This window comes from Plasmodium inui (assembly GCF_000524495.1).
Source record: "Plasmodium inui San Antonio 1 unplaced genomic scaffold supercont1.9, whole genome shotgun sequence".
Taxonomy (NCBI): domain Eukaryota; phylum Apicomplexa; class Aconoidasida; order Haemosporida; family Plasmodiidae; genus Plasmodium; species Plasmodium inui.
The window spans coordinates 510,808-525,755 of record NW_008481843.1 but is presented as its reverse complement, the minus strand read 5'-3'; the positions used below and the strand labels follow the sequence as shown (position 1 = coordinate 525,755).

At 42.4% G+C, this 14,948-nt stretch overlaps 4 protein-coding genes across 4 annotated transcripts; 1 reads left to right on the top strand and 3 right to left on the bottom strand.

The window, feature by feature from the left end:
* Window positions 1–2: 2 nt before the first annotated feature.
* Window positions 3–1,991, bottom strand: C922_02601 (hypothetical protein; the record flags this gene model as incomplete). Its single annotated transcript, XM_008818200.1, has 1 exon — window positions 3–1,991. The coding sequence occupies one exon, from the start codon at window positions 1,989–1,991 to the stop codon at window positions 3–5; it is 1,989 nt and encodes a 662-aa protein (XP_008816422.1).
* A 1,087-nt stretch (window positions 1,992–3,078) lies between these two features.
* On the bottom strand, window positions 3,079–4,168 carry C922_02600 (hypothetical protein; the record flags this gene model as incomplete). The annotated part of the gene is made up of 2 exons (XM_008818199.1): window positions 3,079–3,107; window positions 3,322–4,168. 2 exons carry the CDS (start codon window positions 4,166–4,168, stop codon window positions 3,079–3,081), a joined length of 876 nt encoding a protein of 291 aa, XP_008816421.1.
* Window positions 4,169–5,453: 1,285 nt separating this feature from the next.
* On the top strand, window positions 5,454–10,266 carry C922_02599 (hypothetical protein; the record flags this gene model as incomplete). The annotated part of the gene is made up of 5 exons (XM_008818198.1): window positions 5,454–5,839; window positions 6,102–6,709; window positions 6,944–7,031; window positions 7,139–9,403; window positions 9,597–10,266. The coding sequence occupies 5 exons, from the start codon at window positions 5,454–5,456 to the stop codon at window positions 10,264–10,266; spliced, it is 4,017 nt and encodes a 1,338-aa protein (XP_008816420.1).
* A 1,324-nt stretch (window positions 10,267–11,590) lies between these two features.
* Window positions 11,591–13,663, bottom strand: C922_02598 (hsp70-like protein; the record flags this gene model as incomplete). The annotated part of the gene is made up of 1 exon (XM_008818197.1): window positions 11,591–13,663. The coding sequence occupies one exon, from the start codon at window positions 13,661–13,663 to the stop codon at window positions 11,591–11,593; it is 2,073 nt and encodes a 690-aa protein (XP_008816419.1).
* Between the last annotated feature and the right edge of the window lie 1,285 nt (window positions 13,664–14,948).

The window sequence follows — 14,948 nt, the reverse complement described above, 5'->3', positions numbered from 1 at the left end:
TTCTAGAGCGACGAACAGACGATGAAAATGATCGGGACGTGCACCTCCTGGCTACGCACCTGCTGAACGCGAATCTTCAACTCGCAGGCGGAACTTCCGACGGGACATATCAGATAATCATCCATACTCGACGCAGTGTAATCGACTGCGAACCCCGCAATGATAAACTTCCCCCGCGAGCACTCCAACCTAACCAAGGTATTGTCATTTAAGTGCATTTTTTTGCTAAACGATTTGGACTCCAACGTTTCCAGTAGTAGCCGCTTATTACTAGGCAGACAGTTAACCCAAAGAAATCCGTGCGAATTTTCACCCACCTTGGGGGGAAGCCCACAAGACGCTACATTGCTTCTACACGGTTCGATGTTCATGCTCGTGTGGACGCCCTTCTGCATTGTTAAGGAAAAACCAAATCCTATTTTCATCTTCGAGGGACATGTAATTATGGTACTATTCCCCTGAACTAGCTTTTTCATCTGGTGTATTTCTTGCAGGTTTTCGCGACTACATAGAACCCATCCGAATTCAAAACTTTTGTCTGATTCGATGTTTATGCCACTGGAACATTCTCCAGATAGTGGACACACGTGCATCACGTTATTATCATCGTAAAGCCTTTTCTTATTTGTAATGATGAACCCGCTGAGGATTTTCTCCCCCGTCTTACACTTAGGCGTAACATTGAAATTTGTATTTTTGTCTATATATTGGTTCCACCTCTTTATGTGCATCTTGTACAGATCCTGTTCGCTTCGGTTCAACTGAAAGGGGTATGGATTGTAGGTAGCATAAGTCAAATTTGAGTAGAACTCCAAGGCCTTATAGTACGCATGTCTTCCATCAGCCGATGCTATAAAATCGGAGAAGGGTATCAAAATTAGCTTTAAAGGCTTTGCAGAACTTCCTTTGATAGAATTTTTCCATTCCTTGTGCGAAATGTTTGTTATTCCGTTTTTTCTTCTGTGAGGATTGTCTTCACCGGTTTGCGCGGGGGATGACACTTCGGCTTCGCCACCCCCTTCCACCATGACGATTCGTTCAGCTATATGCCTGACTTTTTCACTCGATATAACCGAGCCGAAGAACAAAATACCACGGTGGTGCCCTCCTCTTCTCGCACCGCGAAATGGGTTCAACCGTTTCGTGTACAGTCGAATCTTTCTATCACCCTTTGTGACGTAGTCATTCTCTATGAACAAATTATTTATCACCCTCCCTCCGTAGTAAACCCCCGATATGAAGTGCGTTCCATACAAATTGAAGAAGGTCATCCAGGGCGTAACCGTTTTAAGGCAGTCTTCGCTATATTTATTATTCCTGTAAGATTGCAGATCGCATTTGTACTTGTCCCCCCCGATATTTTGGTAATTCTTCCCGAGTTCATCCAACATGTTTAGAAAGAACGGCTCCAACATATCGTCTCTTCTTTCCGATAAAGAGACCAAATACTTTACACAAATTTCCTTCTTCAGGATTATGGAATCTCCCTTGTTAATTCTTCCGACCAGCATCTTGTAATAATTGGATGCATTAAAAGGGTGAATATCATACTGGTCTTCCGATTTGTAACTTTTATATTCCTTATTGATGTCTTCTAATCCGTTAATTATGTGTATCTCCTTACCGCTCGAGCATTTCACGTTCGTCCGCTTGGAGGCTGTGTAAGACAAGCTATCCTGATGCCCCCTTTGATCCTCTCTTAAAGAGTGCTCACTTTCTTCACCTTCCTTGTCATTCCCTGTGCTTAGCTTATTCCTTAGGACATACCTTCTATACCCCATGTCTACCGCGTATAGAGGATCTCCCAACGGGTTTCCCCTAATAATGTCGTACGTCATTCCTAGGTAATTTATTAAGTGTTCCTTTTCTGAGGTGTCAACATTATGAGTGTATAAACGAGGGTTAAACAGGTCTTCACTTTTTGAAATGCAGCCCACCGACAGGCGAAGCATCAGTGCGCACGCGCAAATGGCGTAGCATTTCAGCCCCATATTTGCGAAGGTGTGTGCTTTGGCATGTAAAAAAAATGCCTCAGCGAGGTTGCTTAACAGGGATACTTAGCAGGGTTGCTTAATAGGGTTATTAACAGGGCTATTTAACGGGGTAACTTAACGAGCTTATTTTTTCCCTAATTCTTATTCAACCGAGCATGAATGTTCAAAATAAAGGTGAGGTCCGGGCTAGCCGCTGCACACAAAAGGTCTTTTTCGGACTCCTTCTATTTTCTAAGAAACGGCTTAAATTTTCCAAATTATGAGCAAACCAACGCGCAAAAGGAAGCTCATGGGTTGAAATATGCGACACGATACGATGGTGCAACTTGAGAGTTGTTAACTGGACCAGTTGCAAGCGATATACATGCTCTCGTTTTGTTTCGACAACCAAACCGGTTTACACTGATAGCAGTGTCAATGCCGGTTGTTTAAAGATAAAGTGGGGGTATTGACCGGACAACAAAAAAAAAAAAAAAAACTCATGCATGTTAACTATGCACCATAACATATGTAAAATCTGTGAGAAAAATTAAAGGGGTGCAAAACGACATCATACGAAAAAACAAAAATGCCAAGGGTGACAAACAACAAATGAAAAAATAGAAGGATAAAATGAGCAACAGAATCGCATAAGGTTTGTGTGCTACTTGGCGTGTACAAAATTGTCTACATGCACGGATGTAACCATTCATACCTTCTTGCACACATAAGTGAATTCTCACATTTACATATTTTGTGCCGCTTCCCATTTTTTCTATTTTTTTAGCTAGCCAAAATGGGAAAACTGAAGCATAAAAAAAAAAAAAATTCCCCAACTAGCCTTTTTAAGGGCTCCATGTTGGCATATTTTTACAACCAAATTCTTAAACGCCTGAACGGGTCAGCCCAAAGCGTCATAATGTTAAAAAATAAAAAAAAAAGTACACAACACTGCAAAAACATAGCTTACACGGCTACATCCCTCACTGCGCCAATTCGCGTGCTACACTATGCATACGCGCAGTAAAGTCCTCAGTGGTCCACAGAATCATTCAGGGGTAGGTTGCGCAAAATGGGAAGTTGCCTTTTCTTGCCATCTGAAGGATCACTTCTGATTTGTCATCGAGTATATAACTGAAAAAAAAGAAAGGGGAAGCAACAAACATTTTGCATTTCGCAATCTATGCACTTATGCGCATATTTGCCAACATAGGGGTACAACAATAAAGTGTGTACGGCGTCTGACACCCCCCTTTTGGGTAAACAGCTGACACAGCGCTTATATGCGGCATTTTCTCTCGAAGCGCCAACTTTTCTCTCCGCGTGAATGGAGAAAATTTTTGCGTACCTTTGTCCTGATCGACAATTTTAAAAATCTTGAAGCTAACGCGTGGTCCTACTTCCACCATTTCGTTTTCTTCCTCCTTTTTAGCACTATTCAGGTCCATTTGGTTGGATAAAAAATTGTACATGTTGTTATACTCCCCCAGGTCATCATTACGGTACGCATCATTTATTATTTCCTTAACCGATCTTTGTCTTAAATTTGTTACATACTGGCGAAAGTAGATAGTTTCATCGGCGCTGTTGTAACTGTATAGCATGACTCTCTTAGGTTTGTGCTCGCCGTCCGCTCTGAGATTTATATTGGGGAACAAATTTTTCAGTATATTTTGTGTAATGATTAAATAATTTAGCATCTCTGGATTTGCACAATTATTGAAATTTTTCAAAATGAGTAAAGGCTTAAATTTGTTGAAATTGTGAAATGCAAATTTTGGACTTTTAGACCTAACCACGGATGCATTGGTGAAACTGTGAATGATAAATGTTAAAGTCAGCTTGGTGTAATTGCTCGTAATATTATACATCAATTTTTGGTTGCTTATGTGTATGCTAATTGTATATTTATAGCATAACTCCTTGAGTTTTTTCTTCAATTCGGTCAAATTTTTTAATTTGTTTATGTATATAGTTACCGAATATGGGGAGAACACTTCAGCTAAATCTCGACATAGTGATTTGAAGACGGAGTTCATTCCACTTTTCTTAATTGCAATTATGTTTGTTTTTTGGACAATTTCTTCTTCATGTTGCTTTGCAGTCTTTGGTTTACTCTCCTTTGCTTTTGTATTTTTGCTGCCTTCTTTTTTTACCCCCCGTTTGAATTTTTTCCCCTTTTTCGCCGTCACCATGTTGTTGCTCTCACTTTTGCTTTAGCTCCTACGTTTTATAAGGTTTTGGTACTCTCGGATGGAAGTTTAGTACGTCATGCGAAGGCATCTCATACGGGCATGCGCATGGGCGTGAGGGCAGGTACCACTATCTGTGCATACTTCCATGCGTATTTTCCGCGTCATGCAGCAGTGGGTATGAGCAGCATTATCTTAAATGGTTGTTCCACAAGAACTCATCCCATTGATGAGAAAAAAAAAAACTTCACAAATTAGCAGAAGTTTTCTAATAAAAAAACGGCTTTAAACTTATTCTTTGCTGCAAATTTGCCAGTTTTGCAAATAGAGAAAAGTATAAAAATATGCGCGGAAAAGTGGCATGCTGTTATATTTTTCCTTTCCCGCGAACCTTTCTTATGAGAAAATTAAAAATTTCCGCTTTTATGCAACGGTAGAAGTTTTTATATAGGCTTACCATTTGGCGAAATTTTTTTTTTTTTTGCCCTTCGTTTCCCTCGTAAAAATATTTTCGTAAACTGGGGGTTGGGCCACGTAATTAACAACACGGCACCGTGTAGGCACAACGCGTGCAATGTAGCATATGTCCATTTTAAGGGGAGGAAAAAAAAAGGAAAGAATGGCAAAGAAGGACGCATCCTCTATAAGTGTTCGCAAAGCACCAATTTGAAGTGACGCATACGTGTGACGAATTGTTCGGGAAATGAAAAGGTTCACCTTGAAGGACGATCTCCTAAGTGAATATGTTATTTCCTTTTTTTTCCTTGTTTTCCTTTTTTGCCCTTTTTTTTTCCCATGAACTTCTCCCCATTCGGATGGTGAACCTGTTCAACGCAGGGCACAAAACATAACACTGCTGGGATGGTTCTGTACATGTGACACGCGAGTCAACTGACAAGGAAGAGGAAAAGAGGATTGTCTGCATGAGGGCTAACTCGACGGGGAGCGACTCTGTTAGGGCCGACTGAATGAGGACGGCTTGGCATTGTAAAAAGTGCGCAGCGCTCCCCACCCTTTGGGGGAACTCTTTCACACATATGGGACTAGGAGAGCACAGATAAAGGCGCGCTACTGAAACGGCTTCCGTGCCCAACGTATCATGCCACCCCCGTAAACACAGAACAGAAAAAAAAAGGAATGGTTATTCTTCATGAACCGCTTGGCTAAAACACCCCAAAGAAAAGAGCAAACAAAATAAAGCCCCCCCCTACGTAATGCCAACAAGGAAATTACGTCAAGCGGTTTATGCGCATGATCGGAGATAGATTGACCCCCCCGAGTGGCAAAAATGATTTTGGAGATCGTCCCCCTGTACAGTCATAAGTTTTACAGCACATTGCTGATAATTAAAGACGTGGATGCTTCCAACAAGGGCTGCAAGTTGAGTGATCTTTTGCAGGATGGCGATAAGGAAGAAAAGATGAGTGGAGAACCCAGCGGGGAGGAAATTGAAGAGGACGCTGAGGAACAACCCAGAGAAGAGTCCCCTGCCCCCAAAGGCCATGAAAGGAGCAACGATAAGGGGGACCCTCTTATGAGGAAGACCTATAATTATGACTACCTAAACAACAAGAAGGATTTTTACGCAAAGGAGAAAGATAAGAATATTTATGTCCTTATAAATTGCGGGTGGGACGATCAGTTCCTCCTGGAAGACGTGAAGAACGTGTTGCGGTAAGGAGGACACGGATTCACGTGCGTTGAGAAATCTTATAACTGTTCACGTATCACCTGTTACGTGGAGGTGGAGCGTGGGTGCTGGTCAGTCCGCGCCAAGCCAGGTCAAGCCACGTCATACCACCACGTGACGGGATTTTTTTCACAACTTGTGCGTAATTTGTTCGTAATTTGTTCGTAATTTTTTTTCAATTTTTTTGCAATTTTTTGCAATTTTTTTGCAATTGCTCTTTCCTTTTTTTTGCTCCCCCGCCTGTAGGGTGTGCGAATATGTAGACGTCCTGCTAATCACGAATCACGGCCTCAACTTCGTGGGGTGCGCACCGCTGGTTTTCCAGGAGCTACAGAAGAGGAAGAGGAAAATCCCCATCATATGCCACGAATCTGTTAAGGCGTACAGCAAATACATCCTCCTGAGTTATTTCAAATGTAGGAGCAGTTGCAAATTTTTTGAATCCTTTAAAGATGACGAATATTTCAAAATCGTGAACGAGCTCTTCTACAATGTGACTTCGTTGGAATTCAGAGAACACTACACCTTTAAGAAGATGATATGTCAAAAATGGAACACAGTTTGTGTGCTTCCAATATATTTTGTAAATAATGGAGACAACATAGGATCGTCTGCAGTGATTATAAAATTTTTTAATTCCAAAATATTGTACTCTGTGAATTCCCACATGTCTGATTATTCCTTCATCGAAAAATCGGACGTGGTGAAACAGTCCAATGTGTTCACTTACATTGGCAACTTTCGCTACACAAATAAGAATTACACCAAGATGATGGACATGAAGACAATCTTAGGCATCGTCAACAGAACTATGAACAACCTCGGATGTGTACTGCTCCCCGTGGATATCGACAGTGAGGATACATAGAGAGGAGGAGGGGGACCATCCTTCAGGGGAGGAAAAATACGAAGTTGTTGGAGCACATCGCTGCCCCGTCAGCAAGTGTAGAAGGAGACACAGTGCCTACGTCCCCTTTGGGTGTGGACCGTTTGCTCATTTCATGCAGAGCAGTAGCATAATTGAACCTCTTTATATTTATCTCCCCATTTGGTGCCAAATCGAACCCCCTTCGCTTCCCTCCCCGCAGGCGTTTTCCTGGATCTCCTGTTCCACATCAACGCCCTCCTGGAGGTCAGCATGCAGAGATACGCCCTCCTGTTCCTCTGCCCCTATTCGTAAGAAGAGCGACGAAAAAATTGCCAACTGTTACCCCGAGGGTATTATTCCCCGGAATTGCTCTCACCTGTGCGCTTCTCACTCGGCTACTTCTCACCCCCAACAGGGAAAACTTCACCAGGCTGCTGTTCGCTTCGCTGACCTACCTGAACAGCCACATAAAAAACAATTTCCACAGAAACAGAGTAAATATTTTCAAAATGAAGAATCTGGTGTGTATAAACGACTACAGCGATTTTAAGAAGTACGAAAATGGGTATTACATTTTGTTTTCCTTCCCAGCCTCTCTGAACAACGACACGGTGAAGAAGATCCTGTCAACGTTTCTCACGAAGAGGAAGAACGCATTAATATTCACCAAGAGGTACTATGCTCCGAGCTTTTCGCACAAAGTGTGTAGTCATTATTTTACCCATAGAGATCAAAGGAGCAAACCAGAGCTATCCTTCCGCTTCAGTCAACATGTAAAAGTGGGTGACGACAAATTATATCAAATTTATTTAAAAGAAAAAAACAACATCGAGAAGGACGTCGTGATGAGCAAAGCAGTTGGTAAAAGGGTTAAGAAGAAGAAGGTGAGAAAAAAAAAAAAAAAAAAAAAAAATTTCATTTTCGAGTCACAAGAAGAGATGAAGTACATAAAAAGGGAGTGTCACATAATCGGGAGGACAGACAGAGACGGAATGGGCAAGCTGAAGCGGGATGGCAATACTGATGGGCAACTTATAAAGAAGGAGAAGTACAACCTGGAGAGAAGCCTTGGCGCCCACGCGGAGGAGGGCAACGAGGAAGACATTGAGGAGGAAGAGGGGGATGACGAGGGGGATGAAGAGATGGATGAAGAGATGGATGAAGAGTTGGATGAAGAGGTGGGTGACGAGGGGGATGACTATGACGAGAATGACATCGACGACGATGACGACCACTATGGCGATGATGACGATGACGAAGATGACGACTATGACGATGATGACGACGATGACGACTATGACGACGATGACGACTATGACGACGATGACGACTATGACGATGATGATGACTACCGCCCTGACGATCCGCAGAACTACAACGCGTATTACCACTCAGACGAAGAGGAAGAACAAGAAGGAGCGGGGGAGGATCCCCAAGTTCCCGGCGAGCTGTACAGGCATAGCGACAGCAATGCCAGTGACGGTGCGATCGAGAAGCATAGAGATGCGAAGCCAAGCGCCAACCACCAGAGGGAGAAACATGAAGGTGCTTCCCGTAGCGATCGCGATGAGAACTACTCGGAGGACGGAATGGAACCCTCCAAAGGAAAAACAGGAAAGGGAAGAGTCACCATAAAGGAGGAAAAAATAAACAACAATAAGGAGAATAACAACGATAGCAACACTAGCGACAATGAGCATACTAAAATATCCAACCACCTCCTAAAAAATGCACAGTCCGATGATCCAGAAAACACGTACTATCCTCATCTACACAAAATTACTAATGTTAAAAAGGACGCAAAAAAAAAGGTAAGAATAAAAGAAGAACCTCAACCCACTGATGATGAAATGTATCAACATGAGAGTTATACGATCAGGCATCCCCTTTCGAAACAAAGAAACCAGAAAAGTATCACGACAACGTTTATAAAAAATGAGCAGAGCTTTACAAGTGAACATGAGGAGGATCCACCCCAGAGTGACGAACAAAACAGTGCCACAAACGATGAGCGGAAGAGGACTTACCAACCGGTACACATATCAGATTACTACCAAGTAAAAAAAAAAAAACTCCGTCCAGAAAGAAGGGTTAAAAAGGGGAGTAACCTCTTCGATAGGACTTACAGAGAAAATAGACATTCCTCGGAAACACCAAAAATGGCATGGAAAAAAAAATTACTCAATTATTTAAAAGCCATTCCGACCACTGTCCAAGAAGAGAAAGTCTCCGTTCAGGTAGATTGCTCCGTAAGAGCATTTAACATAGAAAACTATATTAACCAGAATGCCCTTAACAGTATAATACATCTGATGAAGCCTCAAAATTTTGTCCTCCTTCCAAGTTGCAATAGCTTCTTTTCTTTCCATTTCGAAATGTTACTGCACGCATCAATACAGTCCATGGATGAAATAAAGTTGCACAGTTTTTACACCCCCAATTTTTCCACCAGTGCAAATAAGAGGAGCATTTATTTCAATCGCTACGTCTGCTCCAGTGGAAAGACTCTCGACTCTGTTAGCATTCCTCTAAGTGTTCCTTACGAGAATGTGCGCATAAAGAGCATCTACACGATGATCAACACGACCAAGGTTGCCGATGGGCAGCTGAACGTTTTTAAAATTAAGGCCACCGTGGGTTCCACGGGGAGCGAACCCAGTTCGCAGCTATGCCCCAGGAGGTAAGCCACCACGAGCCGCTAAGCTGATTCGAAGCGTTACTCACGCCGGTTCCAAGTGTTACTAACGTGTCTTTTGTTAGCAGAACGCACGCGCTAAGACTAGCGACTTTAGCATAGCATAACACTTTACGTAACTGCCTTGTCGTAACTGCCCTCTCTTAACTGCCCCCTCTCAACTGCTCCCCCACTGCAGGCGGAAACGATTCATCAACGAGCACAGCACATTCTGGAGCGAATTCAGCGAGGCGAACTACTCCCTTGCCATAGACAACCAAAATGAAGAGACGCAGGAAGGGGAAAAAAATACAAAGGAAAAAAAGGAAAATCAAGAAAGTCCAAGGCAGGGGGAACAAAATGCCCCCAATGAAACAAGCCAAAGTGGAGGTAAGGAAAAGTCGAATGAGAAGAAACCCTTTTTGGATTACTACCTGGAAGACGAGGTAGGCAGAGGAGGAGCAACACAGGGAGAAGAAGATCAGCATCGTCCAGGCGAATCATCGGAAGATTCTGATGCTTCGTCCGAAATGTGGGACATCCTCTCGAATGAAGACTACATGGATGAAGAACACACCCCCAGTGGCAGTATCTACATCGGTGAAGTAAGCATGAAAAATCTATCCCTAGCTATAAGTAGCACATTTCAAAGATGCTTAAACTTTACTCAAGAAAATCAAATTATAATTGATGGCAAGACATGTGTTAAGAAGGAAGAACGGGACATAGCCACGCGAGGACCGACTGGTCACAGAAAAGTCGAGAGAACAAAAAGGAACGTCGTTTGGAAAGTTCAGAGCTCCCTCGACCCATCATTCTACTTTCTGCGAAACGTTTTGAAGGACATGTACAACCATGTTTCTATATGAAAGGAGCAACAGGGGGGGGAAGGAGCACGACCTCTCTGCCTTTACATGCGTATTTTCGTATTGAGTAGAGTGCCTTTACAATTTCCCCCTTTTTTTTTTGTTTCAAAATGGTAAACCTGGGTTTATTGTTCCCTTAAAAGTGTTTTTTTTTTTTATGTTTTTTTCTTCTCCTCTTCCCCCAAGTGACTTTTAATTTTAACATAGCGTACGTGCACTACTTGCAGGGCATCCTTAAAAAAGGTATGCTTTGCCTGTATCCGCCGAATGAGCTTCCTTTTGGAAGGCATCCCCTCCATTTTAAACTCCCTTTCGCTTTGAAAGTTGCCCCACTGTGGTTGGTCACAAATGGGGCAACACGGAGAAGAAGCCATTTAACGGAAGACTGTTAAAATAAGTGTTGTTTTGTAAGAAGGATGTACTACTCGGCGCATCTCCTTTGCGATTTGCGCTTTGGGACGATTACAATGAAAAAATCGCGAAGTGCAGAGAGACATTTTCCAACGTGTGTATATATAGCATACTCTCCCTTTCGAAATGCCTTTGATGAGCTATTTCTTTATCTTACCAAAATGGGGGCAACGGATTTGATGACCCCGCACTCGGCACATAAAACAGTAGACATGGCATGGCTTACCAGATTGCAACTTCCCAATGCAAAATACAATGCAAGTATAATTTTTATCACATAATATTCCTTTTCGTGTTCCCATTATTTCAGTGTTTTAAAAAAAAATAAATAAATAAATCTGCACTGATTTCGCACGATTCGTTAAGCTCCCTATCAGTATTCACATGCACATGTATATGTATATAGCTCCTTCATTTACAGAAAAAAAGGAAGTTACATAATTTTACAAGGCATGCATGGCCCCATACGTACGAACGAGTCGCACGTACATATTAACACAGTTAATGATGAATGATGAATCGTGATAAATGATGATAAATGACGATGAATTATTTAGTTATTTTACTTATTTATTTTTTATTTATTTTTTTTTTTTTTTTGGGAGAGTGACTCACTTGTGGGACACACATGCAAACCCACCAGGCACGCGTTCAAAAGGGTCGCATGGTCCACATGCAGATGGTGTTTTGCTGTGTGTGTATATATGCTCTTCCATACATGGGAGGTACCGCACGGAGGAAAAAAGTTCCCTCTGTCTCTTCGCGGGGGAAAAGGCGAACGCATTTCAGAAGCCCCATAGAGGGTGCATACATATATTTCCACCCTTTTCTCTTCACCAAACTGGGACAATATAATAGTGGCCACAGTTGTTCTTCTCAGCAGCGATTTCTGTGGTGATGCTTCGGATTAGCCCGTTCAATCGACTTCCTCGACGGTGGGTCCACTTCCAGCGGGAGCACCTCCGGGCATTCCGCCGCCTGGCATGCCACCTGGCATACCACCTGGGAAATTCATTCCACCTGGCATTCCGCCACCGGGCATGCCTCCTGGCATACCTCCGGGCATTCCACCGGGCATTCCACCGGGCATTCCGCCAGCTGCACCACCGACGTCCTGATATATCTTCGACATGATGGGAGCACAAACGGACTCAGCTTCCTTCTGCTTGGATTCATATTCTTCTTTGCTAGCCAATTGGTTCTTCTCTAACCACTCCAATATGGTAGTGATGCACTTCATGGCAGTTTCAACTTCGGATGCCTGCAATTTCTCTTTTATTTTCTGGTCCTCTAATGAGCTCTTTACTCCGTAGCAGTAGTTTTCGAGGCTGTTCCTAGCTTCAATTCTCTTTTTGTTTTCTTCATCTTCCGCTTTGTACTTCTCAGCGTCGTTCACCATACGGTCAATTTCTTCTGGGGACAATCTTCCCTTATCATTGGTAATAGTAATATGATTCTGCTTTCCAGTGGACTTCTCAACCGCAGTGACGTTCAGGATACCATTGGCATCAATGTCGAAGGTGACTTCAATTTGGGGCACTTTTCTCGGGGCTGGTGGGATACCATCGAGGTGAAATTTACCCAATAAGTTGTTGTCCTTAGTTAGGGCTCTCTCTCCTTCGTACACTTGGATCAGCACTCCTGGTTGATTATCAGCATAGGTGGTGAAAATTTGACTCTTCTTTGCTGGGATGGTGGTATTTCTCTCTATCAGCTTGGTCATAACACCTCCTGCGGTTTCGAGACCGAGAGATAATGAGCAAACATCTAAGAGCAACAAGTCTTGCACAGCATTGGATTGGTCACCAGAGAGAATAGCTGCTTGCACGGCTGCACCATAGGCAACGGCTTCATCAGGGTTGATGGATCTGCAGGCTTCCTTTCCATTAAAGAACTCCTTAATGAGCGTCTGAATTTTTGGGATTCTTGTGGAACCACCAACAAGGACAACTTCGTGGACGCTCTTCTTGTCCATCATTGCATCTTTCAACACCTTCTCGACAGGGATTAACGTGTCACGGAAGTAATCGATACATAGTTCCTCGAATCTGGCTCTGCTTACTGTCACGCTGTAGTCGATACCTTCAAAAAGGGAATCAATTTCGATGGTGGCTTGCGTGGAGGAGGATAAGGTACGCTTGGCTCTCTCACATTGGGTTCGTAATCTTCTGAGAGCTCTGCTATTTTTGGATAAATCCTTTCCTCTATTTTTTCTTTTAAAATCTTCAACACAGAAGTTGACCAATCTGTTGTCAAAATCTTCTCCTCCCAAGTGTGTGTCTCCAGCGGTCGCCTTCACTTCGAAAATTCCATCTTCGATAGTCAGGAGGGATACATCGAAGGTTCCTCCTCCCAGGTCGAAGATGAGAATGTTCTTTTCCCCCTTTCCTTTTTTGTGCAGACCATACGCAATAGCAGCGGCAGTTGGCTCGTTAATGATTCTCATGACATTCAGACCAGCAATGGTACCTGCGTCTTTCGTGGCTTGTCTTTGTGAATCATTAAAATATGCTGGCACGGTGATGACTGCATTTTTTATGGACTTTCCCAAAAACGCTTCTGCATTTTCTTTCATTTTTTGCAAAACCATGGAAGAGATTTCCTCGGGGTGAAATAATTTCTTCTCTCCCTGATAGTTTACCTCAATCATGGGCTTCTCCTCAGCACCGGATTTGACAGTAAAGGGCCAGTGCTTCATATCGCTCTGCACAGACGATTCGGTAAATTTCCTTCCAATCAGCCTCTTCGCATCAAAAACAGTGTTCTCTGGGTTCCTCGCCACTTGGTTCTTAGCAGCATCTCCGATTAGTCTTTCCGTGTCAGTGAAGGCCACATACGAGGGAGTGGTTCTGTTTCCCTGGTCATTGGCAATGATATCTACATTTTCGTTTCTCCATACTCCGACACAGGAATAGGTGGTACCAAGGTCGATACCGATGGCGATGTTCGATTCGGGGAGGTTTGGCTTGGATGCTTTTCCGCTGGCCATTTTTGAGATCTCAAGTGGGAGAAAAAAGTAGGGAACTTCGCAAAACAGGGGGTGGGGTTAGAGGGCTTGTATTCTTCTTAACGCTCCTCCGTTAACGGGTAAGCAGGTTAAGTAAAGCACAGAGCACTTAAATGACACCGAAGAAACTTGCGCAGTTGTGCTAATTCTTCTTTAGAAAAAGGGAGAAGCAACAACGAGCAGTGGTTAACTGACGGGGAAAAGAAAGCATACACTGTGCTTCGTTCTCTTGAGCGTAAATAAAAAAAAAAGGGCAGAAAAGGTTCTTATTCTTTTTTCTTTTACCACAAGATGTGAAAACAGAGAACGAGGGGAAAAAAAGTGAAGGAATGAAAAAAACAATTATATTATATTTTAATATAATAAATGAGAATAAAGAGAATAAAACGATACTTTTTACAATTCCGCAAAAAAGGGAATATGCCTCAATTGGTTATAAAAATTTTTTCTGTACATAAAATGGTATGTATAATGATATAAAAGGTACTTTTTTGACTTTTGTGTTTTGTTGTTTTATTTTGTTTTCTTTTTTTTTTTTGGCAAAAAAAAAATGTTTATAAAAATTTTTTTGAAATCCGTTTTGCAAAAAAAAAAAAAAATATTTCAGTTTCATTTTTTGCATATTTTTTGTTCAAAATTCAGGGGACTAAATTTCGTTACTTTTCGAAATTCTGAAGGTGCTGCAAGTCGCCAGTGGGAAAATAAGGAGGGGCCGCGGGGCCATTTGGCCCCGTCCGCCGCAACGGGTGCTTATACATGCGCATAGATAAAAAAAATGCGCTGCTTATTTGTTTATATAATGCTACATATGTATGAGGATTGTATATGTGGCATATTCTTTATATATGCTCCGGATTTTATTTCCCACCTCCTCCCGGGCACAACTGCTGATCCGGAAGCGTATGCAGCGTTATATATATATGCCTATAATATATATACATATATATACCTATATATGTACTTATAATTACATGCGTGTATTTTTTCCTGAGCCGACGGCGAAACATAGGCGCTAATTTATTAATGTACGCTTTTTTGGGGAGCTCATGCGAGAACAAAAAAATGGCCCCGCCCGTCGCTCCTGTATATTTTTTGGCTGCACTTAGAATTCACCCAATTGTGTGACAGCCCTCACCCCATACGCGCGCTTTTGCAAAATATGAGCTTTTTGCGAAATGAACGTATTTCTCTTTTTTTTTTCTTTTTTGCTTATCACATCAAAGCGTCCATAAACTTACCAAATGGGTTGACCTAAATGAGCTTTTCC